Source organism: Erythrolamprus reginae, chromosome 10 (assembly GCF_031021105.1).
Source record: "Erythrolamprus reginae isolate rEryReg1 chromosome 10, rEryReg1.hap1, whole genome shotgun sequence".
NCBI lineage: Eukaryota > Metazoa > Chordata > Lepidosauria > Squamata > Dipsadidae > Erythrolamprus > Erythrolamprus reginae.
In genome coordinates, this window is record NC_091959.1 from 43,492,036 (window position 1) to 43,514,772 (window position 22,737).

The window sequence follows — 22,737 nt, forward strand, 5'->3', positions numbered from 1 at the left end:
CAGCAACACCTGTGAATTTGGGATTCTTCTGGCAGCCATTTTGTTTTTTAAGAAATGCCACATGTGGGGCCTTATTGTGGGCTTGGACAACTTTTGGAGGTGAGTTCTCTCAGTTTTACTTTTCAGGGGGCTATTTCTCAGGGGCCTTTTATGAAAAGTAGTCAAAGCTAAATCAGTATTTTTTAGTAGGACAAAATTAGTAATTTTTTGTGTTGCTGGGAGCAAATTAAAGGAGCAGGTTTGTCTTGACCCACACCTGGCTTGGGGGAGGGGGGAGTTATTATTATTATTTTTAATGTGAGGTGAAAATGTGTGTGTAAGTCTTTGGCCCCTTTGTTGTGTTTGTTTTGGTGCTGTTAGAGAGATTTGAACCTCTGCCTTTGTTTTGTTTATTCCCCCTTCCAAAACAATGCATTTAATCTGTCTGTTTAATTTTCCAAGTCAAAATGGCAACCTGATTCTGGGTTCCTTTGTTTTAGGTTAGTTAGTTAGTTAGTTAGTTAGTTAGTTAGTTAGTTAGTTAGTTAGTTAGTTAGTTAGTTAGTTAGTTAGTTATCCAATACACAAATACATAGGAAGAAAAATAGACATGTAGTAATATATATAAGGGTAAAGTGAACTTGGAGGAGAGGATATATGAAAGAAAGAAAATATATATGATAGATGAAAGAAAGGAAAGACAACTGGACGGGACAAAAGGCACACCAGTGCACTTATGTACGCCCCTTACTGGCCTCTTAGGAACCTGGAGAGGTCAATCGTGGAGAGTCTAAGGGAGAAGTGTTGGGGGTTAGGGGTTGACACAATCGAGTCCGGCAATGAGTTCCACGCTTCGATAACTCGATTGTTGAAATCATATTTTTTACAGTCAAGTTTGGAGTGGTTCGTATTAAGTTTGAATCTGTTGCGTGCTCTTGTGTTGTTGCGGTTGAAGCTGAAGTAGTCATTGACCGGTAGGACGTTGCAGCATATGATCTTGTGGGTAGTACTCAAATCGTGTTTTAGGCGCCGTAGTTCTAGGCTTTCTAGGCCTAGGATTGTTAGTCTATTTTCGTAGGATATTCTGTTTCGAGGGGAGGAGTGAAGGGCTCTTCTGGTGAAATAGCTTTGGACATTTTCAAGGGTGTTGATGTCTGAGATGTGGTATGGGTTCCAGGCAGATGAGCAGTAGTCTAGGATGGGTCTGGCAAAGGTTTTGTAGGCTCTTGTGAGTAGTGTGAGATTGCCTGAGCAGAAGCTGCGTAGGATCAGGTTAACAACTCTAGAATCTTTTTTTGGCGATATTGTTGCAGTGGGTTTGGTTTTGCCAAAGAGGAATGAACTTAAAACTGGTTTACCAAAAGAAAGAATCCCATTTTGTGGATATTGGCAAGCTGTTCTGTTAGCAGGGAAGCTAGGCAAAACATTTCACCCTACACCCAGCAACACAAACGCGCAAATACACTCCCAATCACATGACCCTTTGTCCCTTGTTGGAGATCCAAAACAAAGCAGAAAGAATTTGGGGCGGGTACAGAATCAACACCCCCCCCTCCCAATAACTTATCTCAGGGTAGGGCTGGAGGATTCGTGGCCACCCCAGGAAATCAATCTCAACTACAAAGTTAGAAACAAAAGTGTAGCCTAGAGTTCTAAGGTGGTGGCTGGTTGAGGCAACACAATTTAATTCTAAACCCAGATTAAAAGACACTGCATTCACTTGACATGATGTAGATAGCACAGCATTGGATGAATCTTAAAATGGACTAGGTAGCACAAGCAGCTGGGATTATGGATGGGTTTACTAGGCTGAGTTGTCAGATACCTGATCTGATTTAATCTTGGTTTAACCAAATCGTAGGATTGTAGGGTTGTATTTCTCCCTTTCAGGCACTTTAACACCTATGGACTTCAATTCCTAGAATTAATGATTGGCTAGGCAATTCTGGAAGTTGATGGCTTCAGCCATCAATAAACCAGTATCTATCTATCTATCTATCTATCTATCTATCTATCTATCTATCTATCTATCTATCTATCTATCTATCTATCTACCATCTATCCATCTCCATCCATTCATCCATTTATCTATCAAGTATCTACTTACCTACCTACCTATTATCTATTTATCTACCTATCTACATAACTACCTATTATCTATCTATCTATCTATCTATCTATCTATCTATCTATCTATCTATCTATCTATCATCTATCGATCCATCTCCATCCATCCATCCATTTATCTATCATCTATCTACATACCTACCTACCGATTATCTATTTATCTACCTATCTACATAACTACCTATTATCTATCTATCTATCTATCTATCTATCTATCTATCTATCTATCTATCTATCTATCTATCATCTACTTACCTACCTATTTGGCTACCTATTATCTATACCTATCTACCTATCTACCATCTATCTACCAATCTCCATCCGTCCGTCCATCTATCTACCATCTACCTACCTACCTATTTACCTACCTATTATCTACCTACCTACCTACCTACCTAATTTTTTGAAGTGCTGAATCCTGGATACTTAAAAGCAGGATGTTTGTTTGTTTGTTTATTTATTAAATTTACATACCAGCCCATCCTGTGGATTGAGGTGCTAATAGGGAGAAAGCAAAAACCCTCATGTTTGTCCTAACCAACTTTCTTCTTCTCTGTTTTACAGCAAGGAGAACTTTGATCGTGTTCCAGACTTGGAATTCAATCCAATCCGGTCGAAAATTGTCCAAGCCTTTTTTGACAAGAGGTAAGCACTCTTTATTTATTTATCATTAGAATTGGAAGGGACCTTGGAGGTCATCTAGTCCAACCCTCCGCCCAAGCAGGAGACCCTACACCATTTCAGACAGATGCCCATCCAGTCTCTTCTTTGAAGCATCAGTGATGAGATTAATACAAATACAAAAGTTACAAAGCAATAAGAGAATGCAGACTGCGGAGTGTTGGTGTAACATGGGCATTTTTGGGAAAGCCCATGACCGCTCTCGCAGCTGCATTCTGCACGATCTGAAGTTTACGAACACTTTTCAAAGGTAGCCCCATGTAGAGAGCATTACAGTAGTCGAGCCTCGAGGTGATGAGGGCATGAGTGACTGTGAGCAGTGATTCCCAGTCCAAATTATCCTATGTCTTTTTCCCAGTCTCTCTTAATGATTGCATTCACACAACCAACTGAACCCAGGGAATCTATATTGCTTGTTATGTCACATCCCCCCCCCCCCCAGGTAGACCAAACCAGGGAATGAACGCCTTCTGCCGCATGAATCCCAGCGACCGGTTAGGTCCCACAGAGTTGGCCTTCTCCGGGTCCCGTCGACTAAACAATGTCGTTTGGCGGGACCCAGGAGAAGAGCCTTCTCTGTGGCGGCCCCGACCCTCTGGAACCAGCTCCCCCTGGAGATTAGAACTGCCCCCACCCTCCTTGCCTTTCGTAAAGTTCTTAAGATCCATCTCTGCCGTCAGGCATGGGGGAACTGAGACATCTCCCCCGGGCCTATACAGTTAATGCATGGTATGTTTGTGTGTATGTTTGTTTTTAATAATGGGTTTTTTAGTGTTTTTAAATTATTAGATTTGTTCTTACATTGTTATTGATATTGTTGTGAGCCGCCCCGAGTCTATGGAGAGGGGCGGCATACAAATCTAATAAATAATAATAATAGTAATAATAATAATAGTAATAATAATAATAATAATAATAAAAGTCTAAGTGCTATTTATCATGGTTGTAACTGCAAGAAATTACCAAATGAGGCAGCTGCTAAATGAGGATGTAACACCCTGTGGCAATTCTCAGCTGTTATTATATTTCCCCCCCATCCGTTGCCTTCACATTTCTAAGCCCTCTTGCTGTGATTGAATTTGTACAGCACCTTTAATCTGATTGCAGACTTAATCCAATGCCTGCAATTTGAGCCACGGAGTGAGTCACGAGATAGGCAAAAGGGTGTGAGTTGGTGTGCCCAGCTTGATGTGCTAAAGGAAAAAACGATAACTAGCTGAGCTGAACGTAGGATAAAAATGCAATCAATTGTTCTTCAACTGATTTTATTCCCTGAAGGGAAAGAAAGTATGGAAAAAATCAAGATCTCAAGGTTCGACTACTGTAACGCTCTCTACATGGGGCTACCTTTGAAAAGTGTTCAGGAACTTCAGATCGTGCAGAATGCAGCTGCGAGAGCAGTCATGGGCTTTCACAGATATGCCCATGTTACACCAACACTCCGCAGTCTGCATTGGTTGCCGATCAGTTTCCGGTCACAATTCAAAGTGTTGGTTATGACCTATGAAATCCTTCATGGCATCAGACCAGAATATCTCCGGGACCGCCTTCTACCGCACGAATCCCAGCGACCGGTTAGGTCCCACAGAGTTGGCCTTCTCCGGGTCCCGTCGATGAAACAATGTCGTCTGGCGGGACCCAGGGGAAGAGCCTTCTCTGTGGCGGTCCCGACCCTCTGGAACCAGCTCCCCCCGGGGATTAGGACTGCCCCCACCCTCCTTGCCTTTCACAAACTCCTAAAAACCCACCTTTGTCTCCAGGCATGGGGAAATTGATTCCCTTCAGCCGCTCTGTTTTATGTATGGTTTGTTTGGGTTGTATGAATGGTTTTAATCAAGGGTTTTTAACTGTTTTGTTTTTTTAATCACTGGACTTGTATTTTGTATTCCTGTTGTGAGCCGCTCCGAGTCTTTGGAGAGGGGCGGCATACAAATCTAATAAATAAAATAAAAATAAATAAATAAATAAATAAGTGTTGATCGCACTATATAAGGCCTTGATAAGGCCACACCTGCATCCAGTTTTGGTTGCCACGATGCAAAAAGCATGTTGAGATTCTAGTGCAGAGAAGAGCGACAAAGATGATTAGGGGATTAAAACATATGAAGAACGGTTGCAGGAACTGGGCATGGCTAATTTGATGAAAAGAAGGACCAGGGGAGACAGGATAGCAGCCTTCCAATATCTCAGGGGTTGCCACAAAGAAAAGGGAATCAAGCTATTCTCCAAAGCACCTAAGGGTAGAACAAGAAGCAATGGGTGGAAACTAAACAAGGAGAGAAGCAACTCAGAACTAAGGAGAAAATTCCTGACAGTCAGAACGGTTGATCAGTGGAACAGCTTGCCTCCAGAAGTTGTGAATGCTTCCACACTGGAAGTTTTAAAGATGTTGGATAACCATTTGTCTAAAATGGTGTAGGGTTTCCTGCCTAAGCAGGGGTTTGGACTAGAAGACCTCCAAGGTCCCTTGCAACTCTTGTTGCTTTTGTTTTTGTTGTTATCAACAGTACAACACAGCAAACGAGATCACTCTGCTGGATTTCGTATTTCATCAGTCGGGCACTTCCCAAACACCTAGGACTGCGTGATGTGGCGGCAAATTATGTGTGCATACCGCAGTAAAGCGGCCTTTTGCAGTTGACAGAGGGAGATTTTATCAATTCCGATGGTTTTCAAATGTCCGCTGAGATCCTTTGGCACTGCGCCCAGCGTGCCAAGTACCACTGTGACCACTTTCACTGGCTTATACCAGAGTCATTGCAGCTCGATTTTTAGATCTTCGTATTTCACTAATTTCTCTAGCTGCTTCTCAATTCTGCTGTCCCCTGGGATTGCGATGTCGATGATCCATACTTTCTTTTTCACATGATGACTGGTGTATTATGTTCCAAAATTCAGTCAATTGTTGTTGCTGTTGTTGTTGCTGTTGTTGTTATTATTTATTATTATTATTATTATTATTATTATTATTATTATTATTATTATTTGGATTTGTATGCCGCCCCTCTCCGCAGTCTCGGGGCGGCTAACAACAATGATAAAAAACAACATGTAACAATCCAATTTAATAAAACAACTAAAAACCCTTATTATAAAAACCAAACATACACACAAACATACCATACATAACTTGTAATGGCCTAGGGGAAGGAATATCCTAACTCCCCCATGCCTGGTGATAAAGGTGGGTCTTGAGTAATTTTCGAAAGACAAGGAGGGTGGGGGCCGTTCTAATCTCCGGGGGGAGTTGATTCCAGAGGGCCGGGGCCGCCACAGAGAAGGCTCTTCCCCTGGGGCCCGCCAAATGACATTGTTTGGTCGACGGGACCCGGAGAAGGCCAACTCTGTGGGACCTTATCGGCCGCTGGGATTCGTGCGGTAGAAGGCGGTTCCGGATGTATTCTGGCCCAACGCCATGTAGGGCTTTAAAGGTCATTACCAACACTTTGAATTGTGACCGGAAACCGATCGGCAGCCAATATTATTATTATTATTATTATTATTATTATTATTATTATTATTATTATTATTTCAACAATACAACACAGCATTTCACAGTATTTCATCACCAGTCAGGTGCTTATTATTATTATTATTATTATTATTATTATTATTATTATTATTATTATTAAACGGGGACAAAAATCCCTGAATAAAAGTCTCACTTAGTAAACATAAATTTTACAAGCTCGCTTGGCGTCGGGAGGAAGCGAATCGCGGTGAACAAACCAGGCACTGAATTTCTCCTCCGTTTGCAGGAATCTCCGTGGAGCCTCGGAGGGTTTTGTGGAAGAAATCAACTTTGAGGAGTTTTTGATCATCATGTCCAACTTCCGCCCCATCGAGATGAATATGGACGAAGAGCAGTTGGACCGCTTCCGGAAGCAGAAGTTGAAATGTAAACCGAGGGCCTTTTTATTTTAACCTAGCATGTGTGTGTTTGTGTGTGTGTGTGTGTGTGTGTGTGTGTGTGTGTGTGTGCAAGAGGCCTCGTTTTGGCATGAAAGTTCTTTTCTTAACAGTTAATTTTATTTTATTTATTTATTTTGTCCAATACACAATGAGGGTTTTAGTGGGTATATATCAATATACACATAGTAAAATACATGATGAAGGTTATAGAGGAGATACTCATAGTAAAATGTATCTAAGGAATAATAGAAAAGAAGATATAGGAATAGAACATATCAATGAAAGAATAGAAGAAGAGATATAGGAATAGAAGAAAGGTATAGGAGATACAGGAGAGCAATAGGACAGGGGACGGAAGGCACTCTAGTGCACTTGTACTCGCCCCTTACTGACCTCTTAGGAATCTGGATAGGTCAACCGTAGATAATCTAAGGGTAAAGGGAGTCCTCAACTTGCGACTGCGATTGGGAACAGAATTTCTGTGGCTAAGCAAAGCCGTTATTACCATATTTCTCGGAGTATAAGATGCATCTTAGTTTCTGGGAAGCAAAATGGGGAAAATAATCTGTTCACCAGGTATTCGTCTGGCTAGAATCCTTAGCCAGCACATTATTTTATCCCCTGGTTAAGGCTTTAAAAAAACTTTATTCAGAGAGAGTAACAATGAAAGAGCTTGCAAGCTGGTAAGAGCTGAGAAGATCATTAGCACCTGGAAAGAAACATTTGGGGCAAGTAGAGCAATGGGGAAAAACCTGCAAAGACTTAGGGCTTGGAAAACATTCTTCGCAGAGAGTAACAATGAAAGAGCTTGCAAGCCAGTAAGAGCTGGGAACATTGTTAACACCTGGAAAGAAACATTCGGAACAAGTAAAGCAGTGGGGGGGAAACCCCTACGAAGTCAGGATTTTGAAAACATTCTTCGCAGAGAGTAACAATGAAAGAGCTTGCAAGCTGGTAAGTGCTGGGAACATTGTTAGTACCTGGTTAGGGCTGGAAAGAAACATTCGAAACAAGTAAAGCAGTGGGGTGGGGGGAACCCTATGAAGGCAGAATTTTGAAAACATTCACGGAGAGTAACAATGAAAGAGCTTGCAAGCGGTTAAGAGCTGAGAACATTGTTAGCACACTGGTTAGGGTTGGAAAGAAACATTCAAAACAAGTAAAGCAATGGGGGAAAATCCCCTATAAAAACAGGATTTGGAAAACATTCTTCGCAGAGAGTAACAAAGAAAGAGCTTGCAAGCGGCTAAGATCCTGCCAAAAATGGGTCCAACCAGAAGGCTAAAAACATTTCCGCCATTTTTCTCCCCAAAAGTTAACACTGATATCACCTCACCCCACCACCCACTGCATTTGGGGGGGAAAGCTTTTATTAGTCCCCCTGGTTATCCAAAAATCTGGAGGGGTTAATTAGCCAACTAACGGGTTTTTATTAAAAGGCATTAGCTTTTCTGAGCTGTTAATCTGAAAAGGCGCTAGCAGATGTTTCCTACTGAATCAGGAAATTCGGTTGCGGCCAACGCCAGCTGATCATGAATATTTCTGCCTAAAACCTCGCACTCCCTTACCTAACCCCCCCCCCCCTTCAGAGTCTGCAGAGATTGCAAAATTCTGTTGTAAATCTTGCAACAGAGAAAACGTTTTATGGATAAGGTGCGTAGCGTAGCTGACAATCCTGTGCACCCTGGTTATAACCTTGGGGACAATAATGTTCTAGCAAGTGGTCCCTGGAGATTCTCAGTCCTCGAGTCCATGCCCCTTTTTCAAGAGGCAACTGGACTTTCTGATTTTTCTTTGAAGTCATTTTCCTTCTCATCTAAGAGGCTTATTCAGTTCTTTTTTTTTTATATGTATTTATTAATTTTTTCTTTTTTTTTAAAGTACATAGTCATATTTACAGATGAATCTACATCGTATATACATTCCTATCGACATTGTCTTCTAATTACTTTTAGATTTCTTGATGTTTTATTTCAATGCTTCTTTTGAGTTTCTTTTTTTTGTCCATTGGTACCATTTTGTCCAGGTTTTATAATAGTCTGATTCTTTTCAATTATTAAGTTCCATTGTCAATCTGTCCATCTCTGCACAGTCGTATATTTTCTTGATGATCTCATTGTCTTCAGGTATTTGCGGATTTTTCCAGTTCTGTGCAAATACAATCCTTGCAGCTGTTGTAATATGCAAGCTTAGATATTTTACATTTTTAGAATAGTTACCTCTCATAATACCCAATAGAAAAATTCTGGCGTATATTCTATTTTTGTATTTGTTATTTGACACAACCAATTATTTATTTTTTTCCAGTATTTTCTTGTCTCTGGACATAACCACCATAGTGTTTTGACATTGAGTGTTTTTACATTTCCAACACGTTGGACTGTAATTTTTGTGCATTTTAGCTAGTCTTTTGGGTGGAAGATACCAACGGTATAGCATTGTATATTGGTTTTCTTTATATATTGTGGATTTTGTTAATTTAATATTTCTCTTCCAAATCTGTTCCCATTCCTCTATATATATATTGTGGCCAACGTTTTTTGCCCAGGCAATCATTGTACCTTTAACTATCTCCTCTGGTCTTTCATATTCCATCAGATATTTATATATTTTAGATATTGCTTTTTCTTCCGGGCCTGTGGTTGGGTAATTCTTTCTATACCTGATTGTTCCATATCCTTTTTATATCTAGATTGAATTTGTAGGTATGTCCACCAATCTATATTTATATTTTGTATTATTAATTCTTCCCTACTTTTGAGTTTACCGTTCGTATCTAATATTTCTTTATATTTAATTTTTTTTGTCATTCAGTTCTAGCTGGGATGGTGGGGAATGGAAGGATTTATCCTCTTTGCAAACAGCTGGTTATTTGCATCCTTTTAGAGAGTCCGTTGAGGCCACTTGGAGGTTTATCCTCAGTTGTCCCAAAAGTGCTTTTTTAAGAGGCAACTGGACTTTCTGGGGGAGGGGTTTGAAGACATTTTGCTTCCCATCCAAGAAGCTTCTTCGGCTCTGACTGGATGGTGGATGATGGTCATTGCCCAGTAGTCTGTAAGGAATATAAATCCTTCCATCCTGACCACTATCTGGTCAGCGCTGAAGATGCTTCTTGGATGAGAAGCGAAACGACTTCAGAGAAAAGCCAGAAACTCCAGTTGCCTCTTGAAAAAGCACCTTTGGGACAACTGATAAACCTCCAAGCACCTCAATGACCCTTTGAAAGGATGCAAATGACCAACTATCTGCAAGGAATATCCTTCCGTTCCCCACCATCCAGTCCAGAGCTAAAGAAGTTTCTTGGATGAGAAGCGAATCATCTTCAAGGAAGAACCAAAAAGTCCAGTTGCCACTTGGAAAAAAATATATTTGGGACAACCCATGACATGGATGATGGGGAATCTCTATAGACACATCTGGAACTAAATCTGTACTAAATCTACCAAGATGTACTTGGTTGAACTTTCGATTTTACGTAGATGGACTAAAACTTGCATTATAGATCTCAACCTGTTCTATCCCGGGCCCACGCAGATTGGAAACAAAGGAGGAATCCACGCGCTGATATTTCAAATCAATCTTTTTATATGGAAAGTGTCAGTTATACAAGCCAAATTCATGCATGTGAGTTCATCTTGGCAGCTTCTCAGTGAGAGGAGTTAAGAGATAACAGTCCAACATCTAGGCTGCTGCCGAAGATCAAAGCTAATTGCACATTCCTTCATGAGATAAGGAGTCTCCAGTGTCTCTGACTTACAAATACAGCTTTCCAGCATCTCCACAGGCAGGACACTTTTTCTCCAAGGATTTTACCAGGGAAATAACAGTTGGCTAGCGTAACCTGGCTGAAACCTCAAACGTCAACCGACTCCATTGCAAAATGTTGAAACTCCATCCCAAATTTCCCATCAGCCGCCCTTAAATACCTATGGGGAGTGGTCAACAATCCCCTTGAGTTAACAAACTACAGACTACTTCCTTTTCCCATACAAGTATTCTTGTCTTTTTCTTAGTCTTCTAAAGTGGTCCTCCTCCTCTAAGTCAGACCCTACTGTTATTGGCATATCTGCCACTTCTGGTGGTCCTTCAGGTTCATCCAGGTCTATTTCTCCCTCACTCTCACTCTCTGCTGGCAAAACCACTGGCCCAGGGTACCAAGATGGGCCTGGCTCATCCGCCTCAGGATCTATCATGACCAGAGTTGGTCGAGGACCACTCACAACGCAACCCAGGATGGGTTTTGTTGGCATGTCTCCGTATAGCTAGGCTATGAGACCTTCGACATACACCGAGCAGAGAATTTTAACAGAGCGTGGATGTGTGATAAAGCCAAAGAAACAAAGACACAGACTTAGTAATGCTTAATAAGTATTATTTACATACAGACAAAAGATAGAAACAATTCCATAACAAGCACTAAGCAAATACAATAAAATACGCACAAAGCTATTACACTCCCCCTCTCAAGGCAAAGTAAAAACGACTGAGTAGAAATGTGCGTCACAGCGTCATTTGAGGGAAGGAGTACTGGCGCCCTCTAATGACTGTTGTGCTTCCGTCTGAGGCTCCTCAGGGAACGGCTGAACCTCTGCCGGCTCCCTGCTCAGAGGGGGAGGATGAGGAACAGGAGGAGGAGGAGGAGGCCCAGGCAGAAGGGGAGGAGGAATATCAGGCCGAGGGAGAGGGAGAACAGCCAGAGTCCCCCGGGGTGGAGCTCTCCCCAGCAAGCAGCCTGGAGTCCTTAGATGAAAATGCTGAAGCCATCATCGATCACAGGCAGAGAAGAGCAGCACAACGAAGGGGACAATTAGCCAGGTACTTCCAGTCCTAAATAGGTAACAGCTGGGTTTGGGTGTGGTTCTCCCCAGAAAGGCTGAAAAGGCAGACCCACCCTTCCTGTATTGTGGAGTATTATCTTTGGGAGTCCTGGGACCTGGCTGTGATCTTTGGCGTCTCTGATTCTGACTTGTGGCCTTGAAGGCTGAAACCTTGGGGAAAAAGGCGTGGGGGCTTATTCTCTACAGTGGTGTGTGTGCCAGCAAGAAGTCTGCTGTATTGTCTGGCCGTCAGGACTCTGCTGTGAAGCCCCATAGCCTGTCTGTTGGGAAGAACAGGTTTTTCTCTGTGTTTCTTTTTCAAACTATAAAGTGCTTTTGCTTTTACCAGCGTGTCTGGCTGCTTTTTCCAGTTGGTGTTGAAGTCTGGGGGCACCCAGACAGAACAATGACGTACCAGCCTAGAATATTTAGCAGTTAAAGTGACAGTACACTTTTACAGTGATAGTACAAGTTTAAAGTGATAGTACAAGTTTACAATGGCAAACCCTAACAAACATGTACCCTCTACTAACAGGTTTTGCCTGTTGCACCTCAAACGGATTGAGCATTTATGAATGATCTCTCGTTTCAAGCTTATTTTTCTCTTTTCCCCTTGTGTCTTCCAGTCCTCTTCCACATGTACGATGGAGACAGTGATGGCAAGATCACCTTGCAGGAATACAGGAATGTAAGGTATCATTTTGGCCTTCCACTCAACCTGCGTTTTCCCTTTCGGTGGTCTCTTGCTGCTTCCTCCGCCGTCTCCAACCGGTTTTCCTTGCTTCTCCTGGCCAGGTGGTCCAACAGATGCTCTCAAGAAACCCCCACCTGGATAAGGAATCGGCGAGATCCATAGCAGACGGAGCCATGATGGAGGCTGCTAGCATCTGCGTGGGCCAAATGGTAGGTGGGAAGATGGTCCTCGAGAGAAGGGGGCTGCAGATTGACCATCAAGCATGGAGAGTTCTTTCCCCAAACAGATAGTCAGTTAATTCATTCATCCAATGTATTGAATAGAATTCTTTATTGGCCGAGTGTGATTGGACACACAAGGAATTTGTCTTTGGTGCAGATGCTCTCAGTGCACATAAAAGAAAATATAGATTTGTTAAGAATCATGAGGTACAACACTTAATGATTGTCATAAGGGTCAAATAAGCAATGAAGAAACAATATTACGTAATAAAAATCTTAAGGGTACAAGCAACAAGTTACAGTCAAACAGTCATAAATGGGAGGAAATGGGTGATAGGAATTGTTGTGGTTAGCTCTGGCCCAGCTCCTGCCCCAAGGACTGTGGATGTGGGGGAGACATCCACATGCTGCAGGCCTGTTTTGCTCCCGGTGGAATCTGCTGATGAAGGCTCCTCTGACCAAGAAGACATGAGTGACAGGGAGGAGGAGAGTGGGGCAGACAGCTCAGAAGGAGATCAATTATCTAGCTCCTCCTTGGATTCGGAACAAGAGTTAATGATACAGCCACGCATGCGGAGAGCGATGCATAGGCAGCAACAACTGAGAGATTATTATCAAAGAAAATGAGGCCACCTGTGGTTGGGTGAGGCTGTGGTCATTAGTAAGGCTGCTATAAATAGCAGCCTGTGGGTTTGGCCATTGGGGAGGATTATCTGATCGTTGTGTTTCGTGCCTGCTTCGCTGACTTTGACCTTTTGTGTGCTGATTTTTCCCCACTTTGAAACTAAACCAGAGCAAAGTGTGTTTCACTTTGTGAAAGAAGAAGGACTGTGAATTGCCTCACAGCTGCAAGCTAAGTATCACAGAACTGATAAGGGACTTGTACAAATTACCAGTTTGTTTGGAGACCAGTGCTCTTTGCTATACAAAAAGAGTGCTAAGTTTATTTGCATTTTCGGTATAAAGAACATTGTTTTGAATTTTCAAACGTGTGTGTGTCTGAAATTGTATCTGTGCCTTTTTGGGAGGATTCTACCAGAGAGCCCGACAGAACAGGAATGATGAGAAAAAACTTGTAGTAATAGTAGTGCAGACTTAGTAAATAGTTTGACAGTGTTGAGGGAATTATTTGTTTGGCAGAGTGATGGCGTTCGTGGAAAAACTGTTCTTGTGTCTAGTTGTCTTGGTGTGCAGTGCTCTGTAGTGAGTTTTGAGGGTAGGAGTTGAAACAGTTGAAATACCAATTCTATTAAAAATATGTTATCTCACTGGCTGAACAATTTAAGGGACATGGCTCTTTTTTCTAGTGTTGTGTCGCCTTGACTATAAACTTACAGGCCGAATGGTATTAAAAAAAAGACTTTTGCAGGAACATTATTAGCAGCTAATATAACGATGCGATCCTTTGTGAAACCCATGTAAAAAGCCAGATAGGCCTTACTAGGAGGATCTCAATTGGCCTTGTGACTTTTTCCCAAATGTCCCTGGAGGCTTCTATAAAACCAAAAAGAAACCCACACCACTAAAGAGTCCCTTGTATCCTTTTTATTCATTTAAATAAATACCAAAAAAGAAAGAAAAAGAAAGCGTCCAATTTGAAGGGTGGAAGCAGAATGTATATTTACAGAAGGTCTACACCAATAAACGGAAGTGATGATTCATTGCAGACATTCATAGCTAATCTATATTAATCAATTGTGCAAACCACAGAATAGCTGCAGCCATATGCTTTTCTTTCCAGGGCTGAACAATACAGTAAAGTCCCGCAGCTATAAATGTATTTCAGTTGTGTAGGCGTCAGCTCCCACTTGCGAGAGATAAGTTGCTAAAGAACGTAGACCTCTGAAAATATTAAATCTTAGAAGTCAAAGTCATCGTATCTGCATTCCTTCAGCCCCAAGTTGAACAATATACACTGTTCAAAATAAATAAATAAAGGGAACACTTAAACAACACAATATAACTCCAAGTCAATCAAACTTCTGTGAAATCAAACTGTCCCCTTAGGAAGCAACACTGATTGACAGTCAATTTCACTTGCTGTTGTGCACATTCAACTTTGTACAGAACAAAGGATTCAATGAGAATATTTCATTCTTTTGAGTGTTCCCTTTATTTTATTTTTAGCAGTATATTTAAATAAAGCATTATTTGCACTGCAGTTCTAACAATACGAAGCCCTCAGCAACAGTATTATTTCTGGTTGGAATAGATGTAACCTTTTTTTAAAAAAAGAAATATATTGTATGTTTGGTTTTTTTTATTCAGTTAAGTTAAAAAGGCAACCAAAAATGAAACTGACATCTGTTGTGGCCAATTATACTGTGTGGCATAGTCTGGATTGATCGTGTTATGTGTTTTTTTAATTGGAGTTTAGTTTTCCTTACTGCGGTACGTGATGTGTTGCACATAAGTAAACCCACCACACTGTGTGAATTTGGTTAGACTTCTGCGGTAAATATATTTAGTCAGTTTTTCCGTTGCTGAACATTCTTTCATTTTAGTCATAAATCCTATATGGACGGGACGGTTTTCTAACCCCAATGTTATGACAATGTGATCCTTGCCGCTGTCAGCTAACACCTTAATTAACCATTATGCTTTTTATTTATATCCCTTGGGGTCAGACCTAATAGAGATATCGCCTGGTTTTAATTCAAATTTCATCTGCAGGATTTCCTAAATGTTTGGGTGTATTTCCTTTTCAGCGTCTTTCTGATTATTTCCTGTTCAATTTCCCTTTCTGAAATGAATCTCTTTTCCTTCCCAAACCTAGGAGCCAGACCAAGTCTACGAAGGGATCACATTTGATGATTTCTTGAAGGTCAGTCTATCCTTTTTTCGTCATTTTTATTGGCTTACAGGTGAAACTGGAAAAATCAGGAGATCGTGCAAACGTTCATTTATTTCAGGAATGTAACTTAAAAGGTGAAACGTAATATAGGAGAGATACTCATAACAGGCAATGCAGGATAGTTCAAGCCGTGACTTCTCATAATTAGATTAGATTAGATTTATTGGATTTATATGCCGCCCCTCTCCGTAGACTCGGGGCGGCTGACAACAATGATAAAAAACAATAAATAGTAACAAATCTAATATTTAGCAATCTAAATTACAGTTTTAGGTTAAAAAATCCAGAAGAAACCCCAATACAGTATATAAAAAACAAGCACACAGTCGAATCATACACCAAAACAACATGGGCAAGGGGGAGATGTTTCAATTCCCCCTTGCCTGACGGCAGAGGTGGGTTTTAAGGAGCTTGCGAAAGGCAAGGAGGGTGGGGGCAATCCTAATCTCTGGGGGGAGCTGGTTCCAGAGGGTCGGAGCCACCACAGAGAAGGCTCTTCCCCTGGGTCCCGCCAGATGACATTGTTTAGTTGACGGGACCCAGAGAAGGCCAACTCTGTGGGACCTAACCGGTCGCTGGGATTCGTGCGGCAGAAGGCGGTCCCAGAGATATTCCTGACCGATGCCATGTAGGGCTTTATAGGTCATAACCAACACTTTGAATTGTGATGATTATGGGGTACAGCTCATGAAAACCCCAAATCCCCCATCTCAGAAAATTAGACTATTACATTTATTTATTTGATTTTTTTTAATGCCGCCCTTCTCCTTAGACTCAGGGCAGCTTACAACATGTTAGCAATAGCACTTTTTAAACAGAGCCAGCCTATTGCCCCCACAATCCGGGTCCTCATTTGACCCGCCTCGGAAGGATGGAAGGCTGAGTCAACCTTGAGCCGGTGATGAGATTTGAACCGCTGACCTGCAGATCTACAGTCATCTTTTAGTGGCCTGCAGTACTACACTCTACCTCAGCTCTAAATGTTCATTTATTTCAGGAATGTAACTTAAAAGGTGAAACTTAATATAGGAGAGATACTCATAACAGGCAAGGCAGGATAGCTCAAGCCATGATTTCTCATAATTGTGCTGATTATGTGGTACAGCTCATGAAAACCCGAAATCCTCCATCTCAGAAAATTAGACGATTACATGCAATCAATAAAACAAGGGTTGTACATTGTTCTGTGGGGCTCTCTGGTAGACTCCTCCCAAAAATTCACAGGTACAAATTTCAGACACACACACGTTTGAAAATTCAAAACAATGTTCTTTATAATGAAAATTCACTTAAACCAAGCCCTCTTTTGGTATAGTCAACGAAGCGGTGGAAGTGATGTGCCGGTGCCTGGAGGCTGTTGGGGCCTGGATGGGTGTCAACAGACTCAAACTCAACCCGGATAAGACGGAGTGGCTGTGGGTTTTGCCTCCCAAGGACAACTCCATCTGTCCGTCCATTACCCTGGGGGGGGAATTATTGACCCCCTCAGAGAGGGTCCGCAACTTGGGCGTCCTCCTCGATCCACAGCTCACATTAGAACAACATCTCGCAGCTGTGGCGAGGGGGACGTTTGCCCAGGTTCGCCTGGTGCACCAGTTGCGGCCCTATCTGGACCGGGACTCACTGCTCACAGTCACTCATGCCCTCATCACCTCGAGGTTCGACTACTGTAACGCTCTCTACATGGGGCTACCTTTGAAAAGTGTTCGGAAACTCCAGATCGTGCAGAATGCAGCTGCGAGAGCAGTCATGGGCTTACCCAGGTATGCCCATGTTTCACCATCACTCCGCAGTCTGCACTGGCTGCCGATCAGTTTCCGGTCACAATTCAAAGTATTGGTTATGACCTTTAAAGCCCTTCATGGCACTGGACCAGAATATCTCCGAGACCGCCTCCTGCCGCACGAATCCCAGCGACCAATTAGGTCCCACAGAGTGGGCCTTCTCCGGGTCCCGTCAACTAAGCAATGTCGGTTGGCGGGCCCCAGGGGAAGAGCCTTCTCTGTGGCGGCACCGGCCCTCTGGAACCAACTCCCCCCGGAGATTAGAACTGCCCCTACTCTTCCTGCCTTCCGTAAACTTCTTAAAACCCACCTTTGCCGTCAGGCATGGGGGAATTGAAACATCCCCCCCCCTGGGCACGTTGAATTTATATATGGTATGCTTGTGTGTGAGTCTGTTAGTTTGTGGGTTTTTTTAAATCTTTAAAATTTTAAATTGTTGATTACTTATGATTTGTCTTTTTACATGTTGTGAGCCGCCCCGAGTCTTCGGAGAGGGGCGGCATACAAATCCAAGTAATAAATAAATAAATAAATAGCCAAGAGCACTCGTCTCCAAACAAACTGGTAATTTGTACAAGTCCCTTATCAGTTCTGTGATACTTAGCTTGCAGTTGTGAGGCAATTCACAGTCCTTCTTCTTTCACAAAGTGAAACACACTTTGCTCTGGTTTAGTTTCAAAGCGGGGAAAAATCAGCACACAAAAGGTCAAAGTCAGTAAAGCAGTCACAAAACACAACGATCAGATAATCCTCCATAATGGCCAAACCCACAGGCTGCTATTTATAGCAGCCTCACTAATTACCGCAGCCCCATCCAACCACAGGTGGCCTCATTTTCTTTGATAATAATCTCTCAGTTGTTGTTGCCTATGCATCGCTCTCCGCATGCGTGGCTGTATCATTAACTCTTGTTCCGAATCCAAGGAGGAGCTAGAGAATTGATCTCCTTCTGAGCTGTCTGCCACACTCTCCTCCTCCCTATCACTCATGTCTTCTTGGTCAGAGGAGCCTGCATCAGCAGATTCCACCGGGGGCAACACAGGCCTGCAGCATGTGGATGTCTCCCCCACATCCACAGTCCTTGGGGCAGGAGCTGGGCCAGAGCTAACCACAACAGTACATAGAACAATATTGGACTTATGAAAAGTTAAATGAGATGCAAAAGTTTCCTCTGTCTGTGTTGATTTGGGGAGGGGGGCATATCATTTGCTGGTATTCGTCCACTGTGCTTCATCAAGTCCAGGGTCAACACAGAGATCTACCGGGAGATTTTGGAGCACTCCATCCTTCCATCTGCATACGAGCTTTATGGGGATGGGGACGGAGAGGGGCGGCATACAAATCCAATTAAATAAATAAAATAAATAACTCTGATTTCTCCCCCCCCCCACCCCTCCTTTCAATGCCAGATATGGGAAGGTATCGACATAGAGACCAAAATGCACGTTCGCTTCCTCACGCTGGAACCCATGGCCCTCTGCTACTGACGGTGGAGGAGTAGCTGCAACCAGGTGGTGTGGGAGGCTACGGAGGAGATGGCCAGGGCCTTGTTTGTGTGGAGGGGAGGGCCACACGCCTCTTGGAGCAGCTGCCACAGATCCACGAAGTTCAGACCCCATCTGGACCAGCCACGTGGATTCCCATCTCGAAGACCGGCCTTCTGCCGTCCAGTAAAAGGACCTCCGTTCTGATGCAACGTTGTAGTGCTTCCTATATTTGTGCAGTTGTGTTTTATTTCTAGCTTCCTGGGCTGAGATAAAGCCCCCCAGACACCAGTAGGACCCCTTGACCCAAGTTAGAAGGATGGATGGATAGATAGATAGATAGATAGATAGATAGATAGATAGATAGATAGATAGATAGATAGATAGAGATCCTATCTATCTATCTATCTATCTATCTATCTATCTATCTATCTATATTGCAGGTAATCCTTGACTTAATGACAATTGAGTCCAATCGTTCCTAAGCGAGGCATTTTGTTACAAGTGAGTTTGGCCCAATTTACAACTTTTTCTTGCTACCTTAAGTGAATCACTGGAGTTGTTGAGTTAGTAACACAGTTTGCAATTCGATGTTGCTTCCCCATTGACTTTGCTTGTCAGGTCACAAAATGTAAAAACGTAATTCCAGCAGATAGGAATTACATCATATACATACATATGTATATATCTCCACTCTGTTTCCCCCAAAATAAGACCTCCCCTGATAAGCCCAATTAGGCTTTTGAGTGCATGGCAATAAGGCGAAGCGCTTATTTCAGGGTTCACAAAAATATAAGACAGGGCCTTATTTTCAGGGAAACTCTGTGGAAACATAGAAGACTGACGGCAGAAAAAGACCTCCTGGTCCATCTAGTCTGCCCTTATACTATTTCCTGTGTTTTATCTTAGGATGGCTATATGTTTATCCCAGACATGTTTAAATTCATTTACTGTGGATTGACCAACCACGTCTGCTGGAAGTTTGTTCCAAGCATTTGTTCCATGTATGTACGTATGTATATGTGTATATCTATCCTAGTCTCCCTTAATTTTCAAATTCAGCAAAAAAAATGTGACATATATATATATATATATAGCTTAAAACTTCAGCCTGATGATGGTGAATGTGATTTCACCGAAATGTCGCATAGACAGTCAAAATATTACACGGGGCAAAACCCGAACTTAGAACAATCTATATACATATACCCGTGAAAATCTACGAAAACAAATATATATATATATATATACACACACACACACACATGCATATGAAGGTCTTGGCATATTCAGGTTTCTTCCCGTGTAGGATTTAGGCTGGTGCTTCTGTCCTCCTAGGTGTTCGCCTTAAAACAAGGACAGAAGCACCAGCCTGAAGATGACGAGTGGGACCTCATCAAAACGTCACCAGAATTCTCTAAATCCTACACGGGAAAAAACCCGAATATGCCAAGACCTTACTACCTGTACCTGTGAAAATCTACAAAAACAAATATACACATACACATATGCACAAATACATACATACATACATACATATCTGAGTCAATTGCAAGCTTTTGAATTTTAATCACATTGTGTGATGAGGCAATTGTAAATGCGAAAAACGATATTACATTTTTTAGTGCTGTTGTAACTTCAGTCACTAAATGAACTGTTTCTAAGTCAAGGATTACCCATATCAGCTATATGCACACACACACACACATACAATGAGAGCTGGGCATAATTTGTCTTATTCCTGGAATGAACCAACTATGCTAACGTGTGTGTGTATGTATATATGTATAAGCCCCAATGTTTTGCTTCTCACCCAAGAAGCTTCCTCAGTTCTGACTGAATGGTGGGGAATGGAAGGATTTGTATTCTTTGCAGTCATCTGGTCCTTAGCCCTCGGAAGGTAAGTTAACTTGAGAGTTGTGGTGACCACTTGGGGGTTTCTCTGTACTCTTGAGTCCCCGGAATCCAGCTGCAAATGGATGTGGGGCCTCCTTGGGACCCCGAAAGGACCATGTTGGAGACAGGAGGTAGGTGGTATCCTATAAATCCCCCTCTATTGAGAGCGAGCGGTTCACTTTTAACACTGGCCTCTTTAGCCCTAATTTCAAACCAGGGTTCCCATGTCCAGAATGTGGACTTTGCTGTCTTCACAAGTGACCTTCGTCTTTCAAATGCAGATGAATCTTGTCCTGGTGGGTTGGTTCTTCCGTATTGTGCCGTGCGAATGTGGTTGTTTCTCCAATGTGCAGATTGCGTTGCATTGGTGAGTTTGTGTGTTGAGTGTTTTACCCCTTGGGGTGGACCAGCTTCTTCCTTAGTGCAGAGTCCCACCATCTTGGCAACTTTTAAGACGGGTGAACTACAACTCCCAGAATGCCCGAGTGAGCATGTTGGCTGAGGAATTCTGGAAGCGAAAGTCCACCCTTCTCAAAGTGATCGAAGTTTGAGAAACACTGCTGTGTTTCTTAAAAGGGTGCGGGTCGGGACCATCTTCTGCCTCATGCATCCCAGCGGATGGTTTGGTCTCACAGTCGGCCTTCTCCAAGTCCTGTTGGCCAAAGTCAGCTGACAGGGCCTAGGGGAAGAGCCTTCTCTGTGGTGGCCCCGGCCCTCTGGAGATGTATACCACCCCCTCCATCTCTGCTGGTGGGCACGGGGAGCCATGAGCAGCAAGATTGTCTCTGGCTGATATATGAATGATTGAATTAGATGACTGTGCATGGGGTTTTCTAACACTTTTAGTAATTTTATAGAATTCTTTTAAAAGTAATTTAGATTTATTTATATATACTGCTCAACAAAATAAAGGGAACACTCAAAGAACCCATCCTAGATCTGAATGAATGAAATATCCTCATTGAATACTTTGTTCTGTACAAAGTTGAAGGCACAATAGCAGGTGAAATGGATTGTCACTCAAGTGTTGTGGACAATTTGATTTCACAAGTTTGATTTCTCTGGAGTTATATGGTGCTGTTAGTGTTTCCCTCCCCCCCCCTTTTTTTTTGAGCAGTGTATTTGAAAGACGAAGGTCATTCTCCAGAAGACCGCAAAGTCCACATTCTGGACACGGGAACGCTGGTTTTGAAGGTGTGTGTATGTGTCAGAGACTATTGCTCGCTCTCAATGGAGGGGATTGATATACCGCTTCCCATCTCCTACACCAGAGGTAAGGCAGTTGGCTCTTCTATAACGTGGACTTCAACTCCCAGAATTCCTGAGCTAATATGATTGGCTCAGGAATTCTGGGAGTTGAAGTCCACAAGTCATAGAAGAGCCATCTTTGCTTACCCCCATCCTACACAGTCCTTTGGTTTGTCCCAAGGTGCCCCCCCATTTGCGCCCGGATTCGGATGGACTCGGAGGGTACAGGTAAAACACCCCCCCTTCCAGGTGGCCCTGACGACTCTAAAGTTAGCTAACCTTTGGAGTGCTAACAACCAGAGGACTGCAAAGAATATAAATCTTTCCATTCGCTGCCATTCGGTCCGAACTGAAGAATTTCTTGGGTGAGAAGCGGGGCTGCAAAAAACCAAACAAAAAAACCAAATCCCAACCACAAAACCAAAGGGCCTAACCCCCACTCACACACGTCCAATTATATTCGAGTCTCAGAGTGCCCAGGTCAATGCTGTTATGTTAGGACGCACCCCCCCCCCCCCCATTGCTGTGTGTCTGCGTACATTAACACAAGATACATAATATAGGTCTCCAACCTTGGCAACTTTTAAGACTTGTGGACTTCAACTCCCAGAGTTCCTCAGCAAAGCTGGCTGAGGAACTCTGGGAGTTGAAGTCCACAAGTCTTAAAAGTTGCCAAGGTTGGAGACCCATGGCTTAGGCCAGGCAAAGTTGGCTCTTCTATGACTTGTGGACTTCAACTCCCAGAATTCCTGAGCCAATGATGCTAGCTCAGGAATTCTGGGAGTTGAAGTCCATAAGTCATAGAAGAGCCAACTTTGCCTACCCCTGGCCTGGGCTAAGGGGCTTTCTTCCTAATAGATCTTAACTTATATTACATAATATAGGCCAGGATCTACTAGGAAGGAGGCCCAAAAGATCTTAGCCTAGGTGTAACTGTACATATCTTGTGTTAATGTACACACACACACACACACACACACACACAGAGCAATAGGTACATTCCCTAATCTATGGCAATATTTATCTACATATTACCATAC

The 22,737-nt window shown here is 42.6% G+C and overlaps 1 protein-coding gene across 3 annotated transcripts in view; it reads left to right on the forward strand.

Annotated features, from left to right (window-relative positions):
• Window positions 1-18,765, forward strand: part of TESC (tescalcin) — a 56,930-nt gene extending 38,165 nt beyond the window's left edge. For 2 of the 3 annotated variants that reach the window (XM_070763081.1, XM_070763080.1), the window contains exons 3-8: window positions 2,671-2,751; window positions 6,546-6,685; window positions 12,143-12,204; window positions 12,312-12,419; window positions 15,208-15,255; window positions 18,479-18,765. In XM_070763081.1, coding sequence (XP_070619182.1) covers window positions 2,671-2,751; window positions 6,546-6,685; window positions 12,143-12,204; window positions 12,312-12,419; window positions 15,208-15,255; window positions 18,479-18,556 — 517 coding nt within the window. In that variant the 3' untranslated portion in view covers window positions 18,557-18,765. Of the gene's footprint in view, window positions 1-5; window positions 100-2,670; window positions 2,752-6,545; window positions 6,686-12,142; window positions 12,205-12,311; window positions 12,420-15,207; window positions 15,256-18,478 lie in introns of those variants that run through there. The other variant, XM_070763082.1, reaches the window with a different exon arrangement.
• Window positions 18,766-22,737: the final 3,972 nt, after the last annotated feature.